The sequence below is a fragment of the Drosophila innubila genome (assembly GCF_004354385.1).
Source record: "Drosophila innubila isolate TH190305 chromosome 2R unlocalized genomic scaffold, UK_Dinn_1.0 1_C_2R, whole genome shotgun sequence".
NCBI lineage: Eukaryota > Metazoa > Arthropoda > Insecta > Diptera > Drosophilidae > Drosophila > Drosophila innubila.
In genome coordinates this window covers 13,440,915-13,456,643 of record NW_022995374.1, presented here as the reverse complement: position 1 = coordinate 13,456,643, position 15,729 = coordinate 13,440,915, and the positions used below count along the sequence as shown (strand labels likewise).

Below are 15,729 nucleotides of genomic sequence, written 5' to 3'. Positions count from 1 at the left end.
AAAAAAAGTATTGTGCGGTTGAAAATGTGTTTGTAGATGTTGTTGTCGAGTTCAATTGCCGATTTTGGTTGCCTACCTGAGTTTTAAATCATATCAATAAGTTGAGGCTGTTGTTGCGGTTGAAGGAAACTGACCAAAATTATAATTTTTAAATCCAATATTAACCCTTAAAAGTCCGATTTTATAATACATTTTATGAATCTTACAACTCCCCAGATAAAATGACCACTCAGAGACTATTGGCGCAGAATTTAAGCTCACTGATTTTATTTAGAATGCAGATAACCATTGAATTCACTTGTTTCTAACTGTGGCCATTGTCGTCACAAACTATTTATTGAAGGGAATTAGTTTTCTATGTATTTTTAATTGTACATGAATATTACGGTTTCTCAGAGAAATAATTACGCATTAAGACTCCTTTGTGATCAATTGAAATCCAGATCCAATTATGTGACAATCTAATAAACACAATGAATTTAAATGAATAATAATAATAATTAATGAATAACAATGAACTTAACTAGTCAAAATGCTTCTCGAAAATTAACTCAAGAAAAGATTTCTCCGTTTTTCTCATTGAGATGCGATTTACAGATTCATGACGACACCATTATTGTTGTAAATGTTCTTGTAGAGTTAAGATTTTAATGCCAATATTATTGGCAAAATCTAAGCCAACTCATGGCATTAAGAATTGAGTTCACTTGTTTTTATTTATGGCATTTTTCGGTTAAAAATATTTATCGAATATATACAAAATAAATATGATAGTTTATGCATAGTAATATTAGGATTAAGTGTAAGATTAAGTATAAGTTGATGTATATTTTATATGGATTATGACTAAAACTATGTCTACAACTAGAAATCTACTTTTGCTGTATTCGTATTCGTATTCACGAGTAGTCGATGACTACTAAAGCTTGAACTGATCGCTGTCCCAGGGACAGACTCCCCTCACTTTTCCTTCAGATCTTGATGATGCCAAAGTAGCTGCGATTGTTGAAATCCCTGAGGACGACATTGCGATCTTGATGAATGTCGCGCAGATGGATTTGTTCGTTATCCCGCAGCTGGATGAGTCCGCTGGTGTGGCAGGTGTGCACCTTGAGTGGTATGTTCGTCGGCACCGTATTGAGGCACTGCAAGAATTGATTGTCACCGTGGTAGATGATGAAACCATTCTGATCGTGGGCATCATTGTAACATATCTGGGCATAGACATAATAAAGACCCGCTTTGTGTACAGTCAGAACGCCGTCGTTGACACTGAAGTGTTGCTCCCACTGGTTGCCCATGCTGGCGGTTGCATGCCCCACATACATATCACCGTGACGAGCTAAACATAATTAGAGATGAATTAAGAATTTGAATTGAGACCTTTTCCATAGTTTACTCACGATGAGGAACCATGCGATTCAGATGAAAGTGTGCAGCCGGCGTGCCAGAGTTGCCAACGTTCCGCTTATTGCCAGCATTTAATTCGGCGGATTTCGCTGAAACAGGAGATTCGCCTGTAAATTAACAAATTCAAATGACAGCAAAATACATAATTTTTGTGGAATATCTACAGCCAATTTAAGATACGATATAATTAATAAAACAAACCTTTTCGCACCAAAAGTCGTCGACGACTCTGACGAGAGCGTGAATGCGATTTGTGTGAATGGTGATGCGGCGTTTGACTCTCAGTTGTGGCGTCACTAAAAAAGAGTATAATTACTAGTAGAATATTATATATATAATGTATATATGTGCTGTTACCTCTTCTTCAAGTGTTGCTCTGTTTTAGCCTGGCTCTGATTCTGTGCCATATCGATACTCTGAAGCTCATTGCGCATATCGGCAATGGATCGAGATTTTCTGCAAATGTTTAAGGGTTTATGATCTGGGAAATACAGCGTGAGAGAGAGGGAGGAGAGGAGTTGCAGCTTACCGTTCCTTTTTCTTTTTCGCATCACTGTAGCTGGTGAAATCGTCAAAGACATTATCTTCTGAGGTGGAAGCAGGAGATTCAGTTTCATTGCTCTGGTTGTCATTCTTTTCCTTTTTGATCAATTCTAAATAATCGTCCCAGTTAGTTTCCTTAGCTCCGAGATGCGAATCAGTCGATTCACTATAATCATCATCATCCTCTTTACCATAATCGATATCATCATTATTATCATTATCATTATCATAATCATCATCATCCGTATCATCGTCATCTTCATCGACGCCTTCTAGTTCATCAACCTCGTTGGGATTTTCAATGATCATATTTGTGTACTGCAATTTGAAGTAAATGTCATATTAAATATTGGGTCAAACACTTGGTGGCAAGAACGTGACTTTCTGGCACTTGAACCCCAACAAAAGGGGTGAAGTGGAGGGCAGAGAAGAGCGTGCTGTCCCACATTTAATAAAGCGCATTTCTCAAATACATTTCTGATTTCATATTTAAAAATACGCGCACTTATTTAAAGATACTTTTTCATCTATGTATATTTTGGCATTTGCCTTAATTGCTGGCGCCTTCCCCTAACTCTCTAGAGAATCATACTCACACACACACACACACACACATATTGGCAATTCAATAGTTTTGGAATCTAGAAACGATCTATGCCATTGATGAGATCAGATCTGTCGTCACTTTTAGAAACCATAATAAATTTCTTATTTTATAATGTACAATATACATGGCCTTCAATGTATGTGTATTTGAATCTGTATCTATACATGATATTTTTGAAATGGATTTGTGAATAGTAATCTTAAATAAATATCTCAAGTGTAAAATCAATTTTAACTTATCTACCCCATAAGCCATTTTCAATTTTCCACTATTAGACATTAATTGAGTGTCCCATCTTAAGAGATTTTATTTTGGTTTATAGACGATTTGTTAAAAATTCCCATTAATTATTCATGTAAAAAGCTTGTGAAATTCATTTGTCAGAAAGTAAACCAAAAAGAATTCGTAAGATATTTAAATATCAACACAATTTCTATAAATACAACTGTCCCATTTACACTCTATACTTTTATTCTCGTCTGCTTTCACTTTTAAACTATGATGCAAGAGTGAATGAAAATATAAAATATTAATAATAATTTGATGTAAACGATAAATCTCACCTCTTTTTGAAATTCGGCCATATCATCCAGATAGTGTATGCCCAATCGCTGTTTCAGACTTTCCATATCCCTATTTAGTTTATTTAGATCCGACTCCAGTTTTTGAACCCGCACCGTCTGCCATATCTGTAAATTGGAAATATATCTTAAGTTCTTCAATTCTTAAGGGACTGAGTGCGTCATAAATAATGTATATGTAAATATATGAGGTCACTTGAACAGACTATAGATACACATTATGATCATGTGTTTATTTTCCATACCGTCAAAAGGGAACCCATTGAGAAACAGAATGTAAACATCAGTCGAAAAACAGAAAAGCTACTATTTGTAGCCAATCGAAGTATATTTGGCAATCGTTAGTGTTCTTTGAACTCATTTCTCATTTCGAAGGCATTATCGTGAAATTTCAACAATTATTGTAATGGGCTTCAATTATGGCGATAGGCGGTGCTAGAAACAACACATCAGCTAATCCCAAACGAGCGAACTTTGACACCCGAAAACGAAAGATGAAGACCGAAAAGAGAAAGATTTTAATAGGCACATAAGATGAACAAATAACACATTTAATAATTGCACATGCTTGACTAAACAATACCCTGCAATTCTTAATTTATTTTATTTTAAATAATCTTGATTAATGGCTGTAAGTATTACTACATGTTAAGCAGAGTTCGGAATATATTTTTTAAATAAATGTCAAACTTTTATATGTATTCTTAAGATCTTCAACTAAATATAAATAAATTATAAAAAATTAAATATAAATAAATTAAATAAATAAAATAAAAGATAGCGCAACTTAGTTATTTTCAGTAGTTTCTTTTAATTTCTAACTACCCTTTATGTTCTAATATTGCGAGGTATGAGTAGAACGTAGTTTACAGCTACTACTACCACCGCGGCGTATAATCTGTTTAATGGATCATTAACGTTCACTGCGAGCAGCCGCAACTTTCAACGCGTCGCTCAATAAGATACATAAAAATATATATTATATGCATATACATAAATGTATCTTTGCATTTGTAATTCTTTCTTTCATGCCTTAGGTTTGTTTTGTTGTCCAAAAACGGCACCCAAAAATCAGCATACGCCTGTTCAGAGAGTCCACAGAGCGATCAACTTGAGTCGAATATGACAAGTTTTGAGTACTCGAGACATGTGTACTGGATTCTTTTTGATAGTGTGAATAAATTATGAGTGTGGAACTTGTTTATTATATTATTCAATTAAGCTTAAGACAATACAAATAACATGTGGCAGGAAGAAGCACAGCTTAACACAGAAGGCCACTGTCATTGGACATTCAATACTGCACCGAGAGAAATTACAGAAATATATTTATTTGATCGAAGTCAATAAAATTAAACATAAATTAAGGAAAAATAAAATAATATTCTTAATAAAGTACAGTAACATATAAATTTTGAAAATATATATATGTAATTTTAAATTCAAAAAGTATAATAAATATAATTAAAATAGAAAATGTAAACTTATTATATATCATTTAATAAATTTGACATAATTTAAAGGTAATTTTATTTTATTTTTTTTTATTTAATTTTAAATTTTTTTCAGTGCAATAGTTTTGATTTTAATTACCTCTCACTTTTGTTGAAAAATTAACAGTTTATTTTGTCCCCCATATTACATGTATTTGGATACCACAGAAATGTAAAACAAGTTTCCATTTAGGGCCCCATCCCCAAACCAATAAATCCCAGTGGCCGACGCAATGTAATCTCGTTCCGCCAGCAGAAAAACTTTGTTTCCACTTTCACCGAACCATGATGAGGGTCACTCTCTGGTCAATTTCATAGAAATCCCTCTTTTGTGCCAAACTCAAGTAAGAAAATTGAATTATAATCTTAACAAAGATTTATGTGGCTTTACTTGCGACACAAGTGACAGGGAACTGACGCCAATCCAAATCATTTACAAGTCAATTGACAATTGACAATTGTACGATTTCCGTTTTCGAAACGCACTCAGTCTGGACAAGAGTTTTATACAAAGTGCACTCGCACTCAATGAATATGAGATTCCTATGGAGTGTGCTATCTACTTAAATCCGTCTGGCATCGAGTTCTTTCCAGATATTTGCATTTCTTGGCAGAAAACAATTGTATATATTTACTAGTCTTTCAATGTGTCTAATCAGCAATTCGAATCTAGAGCAACATGTCAACTTCCTACCAAGATAAGTTCTGTATGCGTCAACCGAGCTCTTAAGTTGCCGGCTTTTATCAACTACAATAATAAGTCGGAGTGTAAGAGTCAGCAATTTAAAGCTCAAGTTGAGACTAGACTTATAACCACACCGTACATAAAAATATGTTTACTTTATTATTATTGTCTTTGAATTTATTGCGCTAGTATAAATATTAATAATTTACTTCACTTTGTTTGTCAAATCATTAAAAACAAATCCTAAAATGAACAAAAATTCTAATAAGTAAACAAACAGTTCATCCGTTAGCACCTATTTAAGAAGTTCCGATGTTTATGGCAACAAGATTTGTTTATTTGTATTTAGCTGAGTCGCCGATTTGTCTATGTCTTTAGCTACCTAACATCCACGCTCTCTCTCTCCATCTTTCTCTTTTCCTCTATTTCTCTCTGGCACGATGGCTTAACTTGATCAGCAGCTTGTTGGGTTTTATGGTCATCATCATTAGGAAACGATTTGGCTTCAATTTTGAACCGACAGCTAGTCGAGACGAGTTTTATTGCTAAGAGGCTACCACAATACACACATATACATACCATAGATCGGTTAAGATATTGTATCTTCTGCCAAATTATTGTTATAAATGGTGTGCAAATTAAATGACTGGCGGTCACGCATCATAAAACTCGCATTGTTGATTTTAATTTGAATTTTTATGAATTATAATTTAAAATATGAATTCAGAAACTGAGGGAAAATACTTACAGTTAAGCTTAAGATGCCAATAACTAGAGCTGCGGCTAAGATAATCAAGACAATCGGTAAGATATATCTAATCTTCAGTTTCGAGTGAGTTGCATCCGAATGCTTGGCCGGAAAATTGTTAACGGCACTCGTCGGCGTTATAAACGGTTTAAGTGTCTCCGCTGTCATAATTGATCTATGGCAATTGCTGGAGCGTCAAGAGTCCACTGTCCACTACCAACTAGATCTCTCTATATAAATATGTATGACCCTGACTGTACACTATCAAGTGCAACTTAAGCACACACCGTACACAATTTCAATAAATGAAAAAAAAAATCTTAAGCACTCGCGCACTTGCTCAACAGCCCTTAAAATGTTTTTCCTGCACTTGAGTTTTCCTCTTATTCTTGTTATTTATTTATACTTTTTAATTGGCCTGCAATTTGCTGAAATGTTTTTGTTAAAACGAGTTTTTTTGCACTACGAGATACGCGATACACGAGAATTCTTGTAGTTGAGATACTTTTTTGTGGCGTTCTTTATCAGTTGCTGTTATTATTATTAGGTTTCGATAAAATAGCTTGTCGTCAACTTGTTGTTTTTCTTTTTTTGTTTTACAGCGCGTGTGTCACTTTTTATTGAATCTTAGTAAAAACTTTCTGATACTGCGCTGATTTTCTACTGCCACGCACGCGCTCTAAATACGTCCGTTTGCGTCTGCGATTCACATTCAACTGAGCGCATCATTTTGTCAGACACAGTGCCTTGAGCAGGGCCATAGCGCCGAGAGATTGTCATGCGGCGCCGCTCACTGTGAGAGCGAACGAGCAGGAAAACGTTAGTGGGAACGGTTGTCTGTGCAGCTGTGAGAGCAGTAGAGAGAACAGTAGCGAGCACAGTATGGCCAATTATTTTGGCAGGCGCCATAGGGTGCCGGCCGTTCTCATGGTCCTAATGCGATCTACCATTGCCTCTCCCTTTGCTGCTGCGGTTTCTGGGAACAGACCCAAATAATCAGTTTGTGTACTTCTTTTCGTTTTGGCACTTTGTGTATTGACTTGCGATTTTTTTGATTCTTATTATTTTTTTGTTTTGTTTAGCCTCCCTGTTTTCGCTTTTAATCGGATATTTTACTGCACAACTGACAGTTTTTTTTTTATAGGGGTTGCGAGTCCAATGTCTATTGATTTCGATATGAAATTAGCAGCCCGAAGCAGTTTTCGTCGATCACAAACACCCCCCAAGTATAATTTTCATATGACGTTTGTGATAACAATGCACAAAGCGGCATTAATTAGAAATTTTATTTAGGCGTAATACGATTTTTGGAAATAAAAACTTTGGTATATGCATGTAGCGATAAGCGGGACGTATTGAACTTTGTGAGTTTCATTAAAATGATATTTATTATTACTTAGCTAATGGCGATTTGTATAACGCCGGCTTATCAGCTATTGCAGCCAAGACGACGACAGCCGGGCATAAATATTTTTAGAGAGTTCACATTCTAATAATATGCCATAAAACTAATGTGATGTGCTACTGTCTCGACAGACTGTCTGCCGGACTGTCCGACTGCCTGCCAGATTGTCCGACTGTCTGCCTGTCCGACTAGGGCAAACTGTAGACATTTCAAATGTGTAAATATGTATTCTGAGGAGGATTTCAGATTTGCATTGCAGTCTGCGGCAGCTAATTAGCTTTGAATTGATGGCGACGGCAGGTAACTCAGGTAAAAACTGTCTTGAGAAAAGAAGTCGGCGCCTAGATTGTAACAGTTGACAGGTCGCCTACTTCCGGACATTAAATTTTTTAAATTTCTTTATCGCTGCACTTAACCACATGCGGACTTTATAATACATACAAGTATCTGAAAGATATCTAAATGAGGCGAACCAAGGGCAACCGCAGTGAATACAATTCAAAGTCAATGCCAGTAATTGATGTTGCATACGAGTCGAGTTGAGTGCTTGAGCCGTTTATTCAATTGCTCAGTTATAGCTTACAGTTATTGGTCTTTGTTGGGGTATCAGCAGACTCAATACAATAATGTACGAGTACATAATTTGTTTGCTTTTTATTTGCCACCATTTATCGCGCGAGCATCGGTCAAAATTTATAGGCAGAGGGCAATCCACAGAGCTCAACGATGCCTGAAATGAATTTCTTTCGAAAGACTCGATTTATCTGTATCTGCGTTGATTGCCTGGCAAAGATCGTTTCACTGCGAAATACATATTCACATACGAGTATTCTTCTCAATACTGACAAGCACTCGCACTTGTTTCTGTATCGTAGTTCACTGTAATTAAAATTCGTTGCGATAATTAATATCTGACAAGCTTATTTCTGCAGCAATCAAGTGCTTTCAATGCCAATATATATTATGGGGAGCTATCTCAATATCACTCACACATACTCAACACTATGTGTATTGAGATATATATACGTATGCAAATAACAATTAATAAAGCAATCATTTTTACAATTGTTAAAAATGTTTTTCTCTAATCGATGCTAAAGGAGACTCAAAATGTTTCATGAATTTCTTTGTGACAATTTTGTTTTATTTAATTTTTTAAATTAGAATTAATTAATGCAAATTCAATATTTTTAAAGAATTTAATTGATATTCAAATTTTCGAGCTCCGAGCCGTCGACTGATGGTGGCGGTCGGTCGATATACATTGTTATTGTTATAATAAAACCCATCCCTGGCTTAACAGTGTTTTGAAAGCTTTGCTAAGTTTTTTTTGTTAAAATCGCTGAATTTAAATTTGAGTTAATGAAATCGCTAAATACAATAGCTTTGCGATAAATAAATTGTTTGGTGAAAATGTAAAATTCTAAATTAGCTAAAACAAAGGTGATCATTTTAATGAAGGTTTAAAGTTCGTCACCTTTCGGGAAGAGAAGTTACCAATATAATTCTTAAAATATCAGAAAATTGACAAAATTCTAACACGAATCCTGCAATAATTTAAAAATTGTAGCTGCTTATTTACGATAAATTAAAAAATGTAGTTTTTTAAAGCTGTAATATTTTTGACTACTGAACAAAACTGGTACGACTTGCCAGATCGGGAATTTTTATCTGAGAAGGGTGGTAGCTCTGACGCAAACAGCTGACGCCTAAAGTTGAAAAAAAAATGAGGTCGACGAGGCAGTTTTCCGGCTTTTTATTAATATTAATTTTAATTAATATAATTGGCCAAATAAACTCACAAGCCAATGAAGTAATTGGCTGTGGTGGTTTTATTAAAAGCCATGCCGAAATTGACTTTTCCAAAGTTGAAATCAAACTGTAAGTAATTAAGAATTCAACAAAATAATTAGTGAAAAAACCGATAAAAATGGATTTTGTTTCAGTTTGACAAAACAAGGCTCGCTGAAGGACAAAACTGACTGCTCACCATCGAATGGATATTATTTCCTGCCCATCTACGACAAGGGTGAATATCTATTGAGCATTTCACCGCCGCCCGGCTGGAGTTTTGAACCCGAACACGTTGAGCTGAATTTCGACGGAAAGAATGACGTGTGCAGTCAGGGCAAAGATGTTAATTTCGTATTCAAGGGCTTTGGCATCACTGGCAAGGTGGCTCTGGCCACTGGCAGCGGAGCACGTGATGTCGATGTTGAATTGAAGTCAGATCAGGGCGAGATAAGACGCACCAAGACAGACATCAATGGCATCTTCTTCTTTACACCGATCATACCCGGCAAATACTTGGTACACGCCTCCCACCCCAAGTGGCATTTCTCCAAAGCGGAACACAATGTGGTAGTTGTCAGCGGCAACACAGAGCTGCCAGCGAACTCATTGGTCGTCTCCGGCTTCGATATCAATGGCAACTTTGATAGAAGCTCCCAGCTTCCAGCCAACATTGCTGTCGTGCTCTATCGCAAGAAGGGTGTAAGTATCTAATCTAATAAGCATTTAAGCTAGAAGGAAGATTAGATACTTTAGCAGAGACACGACTGATGATCAAGATTATATATATACTCTATTTATTTCGTTACATATTTATTGAGAAAATTATTATACCCTCTGCTAGGGTATAAACACAATCTATGTTAAGATAATTATTTATTACCATCATTAATCAACGATAACAAAATGTTATATTCTTACCACAGCAAACTCTTCAGCCCAAGTGCAACAAATCCCCCACTGCGCCCGCAAATAAACTGAATAATGACTACGAGAGCTCTGCCTCTTGTTATGTGCTGGCGGAGAAAGGAGAATACAGCTTTAAGGATGTGCCAACTGGCAAGTATCTGCTGCAGGCTGTCAACGAGAACTCGAATTTGAAACTGCATCTAACACCCAAGTTTGTGGAAGTGGAGGTTGGCAAGGACACTCTGCAGCTCAAGGAGGAGTTCAAGATTAGTGGCTTTTCAGTTTCCGGTCAAGTTTTGCGCTCCGCTGGTGGTGCGCCTTTAAAATCCGCCATTGTCAAGCTAAACAATGAGAAGGTGGCCGAAACCGATGATACAGGCAGTTACACATTGGAAAACATTAAGGCCGGCAGTTATAATATTGAAATTGAATCACCAAAGCTTCAGTTTGAGCCGCTGCAAGTGAAGACGCAGATTTCCACACCCACGCTGCCCGTAATTGTACCTTCTGCTTATGAAGTATGCGGCAAAGTTGTCTCCCCCAAGTCATTCGTCGTGGGCATTACAAAAACTGGATCCACCTTCCATACGACGGTTACAACGAAGCCGGAGAGCGGCAGCTGGTGTGCATATCTGCCTGCTGGCAAATACAACTTTGAAGTGCTCACCACGGATGCGGACAAGAGCAGCGGCGTTCAATTCTTCCCTGTGCAGCAGCAGTCCGAAGTTGGAGATGCTCCCGTCAGTGGAATTACCTTCTCGCAGTTGCGTGCCAAGATTCGTGGAGAGCTTAAGTGTCTGCCAGATGCCACCGCCACTTGTACAACGGCTGAGATTACGCTACAAGGTCTGGATGCCACTGGACAGCCGACGGACAATAAATGGAAGGCCAAGGCGCTTCGTTAGTATCTCAAAGATCTGTCAATTACATTTAGTATATCAATTTTCATTACTTTCAGGCGGAAAGTATTCCTTTAAGGATGTGCTGCCAGGTCCCTACGAGATTACCATACCACAGGGAAATCTTTGCTACGAATCCACTCGAGTCTTCTTAAATGTTGCGGCAGCCGAAGAGAATGCGCCTCCATTCATACAGAAAGGCTACGAAGTCTCCATAATTTCCAGCCATCGTGCTCTGGTAAATTGAGATTTTTGAAGAATTTTCACTATACTAAAATGGATTTCACTTTCCAGATGAGATATACACATGTGACAGGACCTTCTGAGCCTAAGGCCGCCACTGAAACCCTGAAGATTCTATCCGGCGTCAACACATTCTGCGTTTCTAAATACGGAAGCTATGACTTTAAGCTTGAGGGATGTCACATATACGATGATACGTTGCCCAGTAAATTCATCACACCTGAGCCGGAGCAGCTGCAGACATTGATTGTCAATGCCATTGCCCACAAGACAGGGGTGCGTGTCTTGTCCACGGAATCAAATGCAGATTCCCTCAGATTGGCTGTGGAAACGGAGACAAACGGCAAGCAAATAATCACCCCAATTGCTGAATCCCACAAGGTGGATGGCAAATACGCTTATCGCTATGAAACCTATCTGAAACCTGATGAAATCATGCACATAACTCCATTGAGTGATGTCCTGTTGTTTGCACCACAGCATCAACAAGTTGTGGGTGGCAGCGATTGTGTGGATATTGCCTTTAACTTTGTTGCCACACGTGGTTTGATTCTGCGGGGCAAAGTGGTGCCAGCCATTAAGGAGGCAAAGGTAACGCTTAGTTTCCCCGATCACCCAGAGCTTGTGGCAATCGATACCCTCACCTCAGTCACTGGAGAGTTCAAATTTGGTCCCATCGATGAGAGTCTGAAGTTTGAGCTCAAGGCTGAAAAAGAATCTTATGTATTCGGTGAATACAATCGTCAGTCGAATTCATTTAATGCCCACAAACTGTGCGAGATTGAGGTCACTGTTCAGGATGATGCTGGCCAACCGCTCAGTGGTGTCTTACTATCTCTTAGCGGTGGTGAGAGCTATCGCAAGAACTTGGTTACCGGCGATAATGGCGCTATCAACTTCCATTCGCTGTCCCCGTCACAGTACTTCCTGCGTCCCATGATGAAGGAGTACAAATTCGAGCCCAATTCCAAAATGATTGACATCAAGGATGGTGAAACCATACAGGTTACCCTAACGTAAGTATTATTATTATGAACTTGTATGGTTTATATTATTTACATGAAATGTATTTAAACCGAACTGCAATTTGATGTCATTTTTAATAATCTACTTTCTAATTTAATATTATTTTATAGCGGCAAGCGCTTTGCTTACTCAATCTTTGGAGCAATTACCTCACTGAATGGCGATCCCTTTGCGGAGGTTAATGTCCAGGCCATTGCCACGGAGAGTTGTCAGCATCAGCAGGAGGAGGCAACCAGCGAGCTCAGTGGACAGTATCGCATACGTGGACTACAACCTGGCTGCACTTACCTGGTGCGTGTGGTGACTGACGACGAGAAGGTGCATCGTTCCATTCCCGGAAATCACACGGTCACCGTGGGCAATGAAGATGTGCGCAATATTAATCTGATTGCCATCAATCCAATAAAGATTGTGGACATTACTGCACGCATTGTGGCTTCACACAACGATTTCTACAAATCGTTACGCATTGTGATGTACAAACGAGGTGCATCCGATTCTCCTGTATTCTCCCAGAAAGTTGCTTCTCCGCTGAATCCTAAGGCTAGCTTTAATCCTGGCATTATGGTTTATTTCCCGCGCATTCCTCTCGATGGCAAGAGCTATGTGGTGGAACTGCAGTCGACGCTGTCCGACAAGACGTACTCCTATAAACTTCCTTCATTCAGTTTTGTGGCTGACAAATGTTCCGTCTATGTGAAGCTGGAGTTCAATCCGGAAGTGCGTGCAACTGAGGCTGATCTCAATCAGAATTCGATTGGTGCTTTGGTGCTCATCGCCTTGGTGGCCATTGCCTTCTTTAAACAGGATCTGGCCGTCACCTTCCTCAGTTTTATCTGGGACAAACTGAACGACATCGTTGCGGACATTGCCCAGCGACAAAAGGGCAAGACAAGCGTGAGGAAGAACGAGCCCATTAATCAGCGTGAGATCGAACAAATGGCCGATCAGATAAATGCGATCAAAAAGAGAAAAGTCAAAAAGATTTAGTCAGATTTAGTTAAAAAAAAAATTCCATCAATTTAGTCATCATCGGTATTCGGTATTCAGTTTTGTTTAAAGTTTTAGCATTTGTTTTATGCCATTTCCTCCACACTAAAAGAAATTAATAATTGTATGATAATTTTGTTTAATAGCTGAGGCAAGTTTATTTTGTGTGTAGATTCATTCATCACTCTTATAGCTAAAATAAATAATTAAATAAATACAATCCAAGTTGTTCTCTACTGTGTCAAAATGTGCTCCGCAATGGAACTCAGTTTTCGATCTCCACGACGTTGTTTCAGCTTGGCATGACGACGCTCCGCCTGCAAATTGATCTCGTTTTGAGCCTCGGACGTGTTCTCCGAATCCTCCTGTGTGACTTCGGCATGTACAGTGTCTGTGATTGCTTCACTCGTCTCCGGCTCAATCTCCGGCTCGCCATTCTCCACAAACACACACTCGGGATTGACTGCGGCACATTCCAGGAAATTGGTAGCTCTTGACTGAGGATTGCGGGCGTTTGTATACTTGTCGAAGAAACCACGACCCACAATGCGGAAGGCCATGCTTGTCAATGGATTCAGCTTGGAACGGAACTCCATTTCGCACACAAAGCGACGACGACAGGCCTTGGAATCGAGACCCAAAAAGGCAAACATGAAGTCGGCAATTCTAAGAAGCATTCACGAAATGAGATACAAAATTTAGATACATGGAAGCATTATGTTGGCTTACTGCTCCTCGGCGGGCTGTTGACGTGCCACACTTTCTGAGATTTCTTCATCAACGATCTCAACATGCTCCTCCTGCTGCACTTCATCATCAGCAGTGTTAACAGATTCGTATTCAACGCTGCGTTTGCCACGTCGACGTGAGCTTGAGGGTCCTGTAGGTCCTGTGGGTCCTGTAGGTCCAGTTGGGCCAGCTGAGGGATCACTTTCATATTCGGACACAATATCCGAGTTGGAGGAGTAGCTGGAGTAGCCAGAGTAGGGCTCAAACGAGGGACTGGAGTCGTAAGAGGGCGCATCATAGTGCTCATGCTCATGATGATCCAAGGAGTACGGAATGTGATCGTGGGTGAAAGATGGTGGACTAAAGGGAGACAATTTATTAAAAATTCCAAGAACAACTTGTTAGAGCCTTGCTTACGGATGATCCAGAATGATTTCATGATTACACTTGGCATGTGGCCATAGATAACGGAAGCCCAAGTAAATAGCGCTGCCCACAAAGAAGGACACGATAACCACTTTCACCTTGATCCAATAGGCAATTGCCAGAGGCCACAGATGACGATCTACAATATAATTAATCAATTTTCTTTTAATATTTTATGTTAAAATATTTTATAACTATTTTAATTGCTTATTTTTCAAATCTATTTTAGTTCTTTTTTTCTTTAAAAAAATAAATAATCATAAGAAAATTTCGATTAGATAACATTTGATAATCACTTTCACTGGACACGAACAGAATTCTATAAACTCCCTTTCCAAGAGATTTATGGACGTGATCTACGACAATTCACATTTGTTCAATATATTGAAATTGAAAGTGAAAAGTGTTAATTAATTGTTATTGAACGGTACATGCAAATCGTGATGTTCCAATTGAGGAAAGATACATTTGGGAGGAGCTCAACATCAGGAGAGAAAACTTTCGAAAGAAAGTCTCAAAGTGCTGATTAGCACTTGCACAATCGTATACCTTCAATAGTTGCTCATAATGGAGCTAAGAATGGAAGAGAAGCTTATCAAATCTATTCGAAATTGACATGAAAATGTGATAATTGTTACGGCTGAGTTACTTAAATTATTACATAGCGAATATTTAATTGAAATTTGAATTTGAATATATAATAAAGTGATCAGATTTTAACAAAATTTGGCCAGGATGTTTAAAACAATACAAAATTCACAATCTTTGAGATTGCTGAGATATCACAAGAAACTATGAATTTACAAATTTCCTGACAAAACTTTAACACCCTATAAAAACTTACACCAGAAATGATGACGATGACGACGTGTACGTCCTTCGAATTCCAATAGATCGCGGCCAGCGTTGAGTAAAGTTTCCGTATCCATATCCGTATCCGTATTAGTGGAGAGTAATTGAGTGTCTGTGTTTTCCGGAGACTCCTCACAGAACACCAATGTGAAGTAAACCAAAAGCAGCACGGCCGCATACCAAATTGTTGTTTTATTCATTATAATAAAGTTGTATTTGTTAGGAGTTGGAGGAGAGTGTATATTCCTTTAATTTTAATGTACCACTTGCACAGCTGCTGCAGAACTGATAATGCACTCGAAGCTGTTTCAACTTTTATACCACCGTCTAAGAGTTTTTTTGTTGCTGGATGCCTCAAGTTCAGGGTGATAATTGATAGTAGAGTCTTTGTG

At 38.2% G+C, this 15,729-nt stretch overlaps 3 protein-coding genes across 4 annotated transcripts; 1 reads left to right on the top strand and 2 right to left on the bottom strand.

Moving 5' to 3' along the window:
- Positions 1–886: 886 nt before the first annotated feature.
- Positions 887–6,810, bottom strand: LOC117785041 (protein eiger). 2 transcript variants are annotated; one of them, XM_034622926.1, is made up of 7 exons: positions 6,068–6,810; positions 3,124–3,249; positions 1,940–2,271; positions 1,768–1,866; positions 1,612–1,706; positions 1,404–1,517; positions 887–1,342 (listed from the first exon to the last, which is right to left on the bottom strand). In XM_034622926.1, the coding sequence occupies exons 1-7, from the start codon at positions 6,233–6,235 to the stop codon at positions 972–974; spliced, it is 1,305 nt and encodes a 434-aa protein (XP_034478817.1). In that variant the 5' UTR covers positions 6,236–6,810; the 3' UTR covers positions 887–971. The 2 variants fall into 2 exon arrangements, with proteins under 2 accessions (XP_034478817.1, XP_034478818.1); XM_034622927.1 differs by having other exon boundaries at positions 1,404–1,499.
- Positions 6,811–9,171: 2,361 nt separating this feature from the next.
- LOC117783570 (nodal modulator 3) lies at positions 9,172–13,550 on the top strand. Its single transcript, XM_034621019.1, has 6 exons — positions 9,172–9,353; positions 9,419–9,965; positions 10,190–11,072; positions 11,131–11,309; positions 11,366–12,330; positions 12,451–13,550. The coding sequence occupies exons 1-6, from the start codon at positions 9,199–9,201 to the stop codon at positions 13,328–13,330; spliced, it is 3,609 nt and encodes a 1,202-aa protein (XP_034476910.1). The 5' UTR covers positions 9,172–9,198; the 3' UTR covers positions 13,331–13,550.
- On the bottom strand, positions 13,480–15,537 carry LOC117783571. The gene is made up of 4 exons (XM_034621020.1): positions 15,330–15,537; positions 14,477–14,624; positions 14,060–14,419; positions 13,480–13,996 (listed from the first exon to the last, which is right to left on the bottom strand). The coding sequence occupies exons 1-4, from the start codon at positions 15,535–15,537 to the stop codon at positions 13,564–13,566; spliced, it is 1,149 nt and encodes a 382-aa protein (XP_034476911.1). The 3' UTR covers positions 13,480–13,563.
- Positions 15,538–15,729: the final 192 nt, after the last annotated feature.

What these genes read in the sequence shown, in the direction of transcription:
- LOC117785041 (XM_034622926.1), bottom strand. Translation starts at nt 6,235, where the DNA reads ATGACAGCGGAGACACTTAAACCGTTTATAACGCCGACGAGTGCCGTT. An exon ending in TGGCCGAATTTCAAAAAGAG is followed by an intron (nt 2,272 to 3,123) that starts GTGAGATTTATC and finishes TTCAAATTGCAG; the next exon opens with TACACAAATATGATCATTGA. An exon ending in ACGACTTTTGGTGCGAAAAG is followed by an intron (nt 1,518 to 1,611) that starts GTTTGTTTTATT and finishes GTTAATTTACAG; the next exon opens with GCGAATCTCCTGTTTCAGCG.
- LOC117783571 (XM_034621020.1), bottom strand. Translation starts at nt 15,537, where the DNA reads ATGAATAAAACAACAATTTGGTATGCGGCCGTGCTGCTTTTGGTTTAC. An exon ending in GAAATCATTCTGGATCATCC is followed by an intron (nt 14,420 to 14,476) that starts GTAAGCAAGGCT and finishes GTCTCCCTTTAG; the next exon opens with TCCACCATCTTTCACCCACG. An exon ending in CAACAGCCCGCCGAGGAGCA is followed by an intron (nt 13,997 to 14,059) that starts GTAAGCCAACAT and finishes AATGCTTCTTAG; the next exon opens with AATTGCCGACTTCATGTTTG.
- LOC117783570 (XM_034621019.1), top strand. Translation starts at nt 9,199, where the DNA reads ATGAGGTCGACGAGGCAGTTTTCCGGCTTTTTATTAATATTAATTTTA. An exon ending in TGCTCTATCGCAAGAAGGGT is followed by an intron (nt 9,966 to 10,189) that starts GTAAGTATCTAA and finishes TTCTTACCACAG; the next exon opens with CAAACTCTTCAGCCCAAGTG. An exon ending in TTTCCAGCCATCGTGCTCTG is followed by an intron (nt 11,310 to 11,365) that starts GTAAATTGAGAT and finishes TTCACTTTCCAG; the next exon opens with ATGAGATATACACATGTGAC.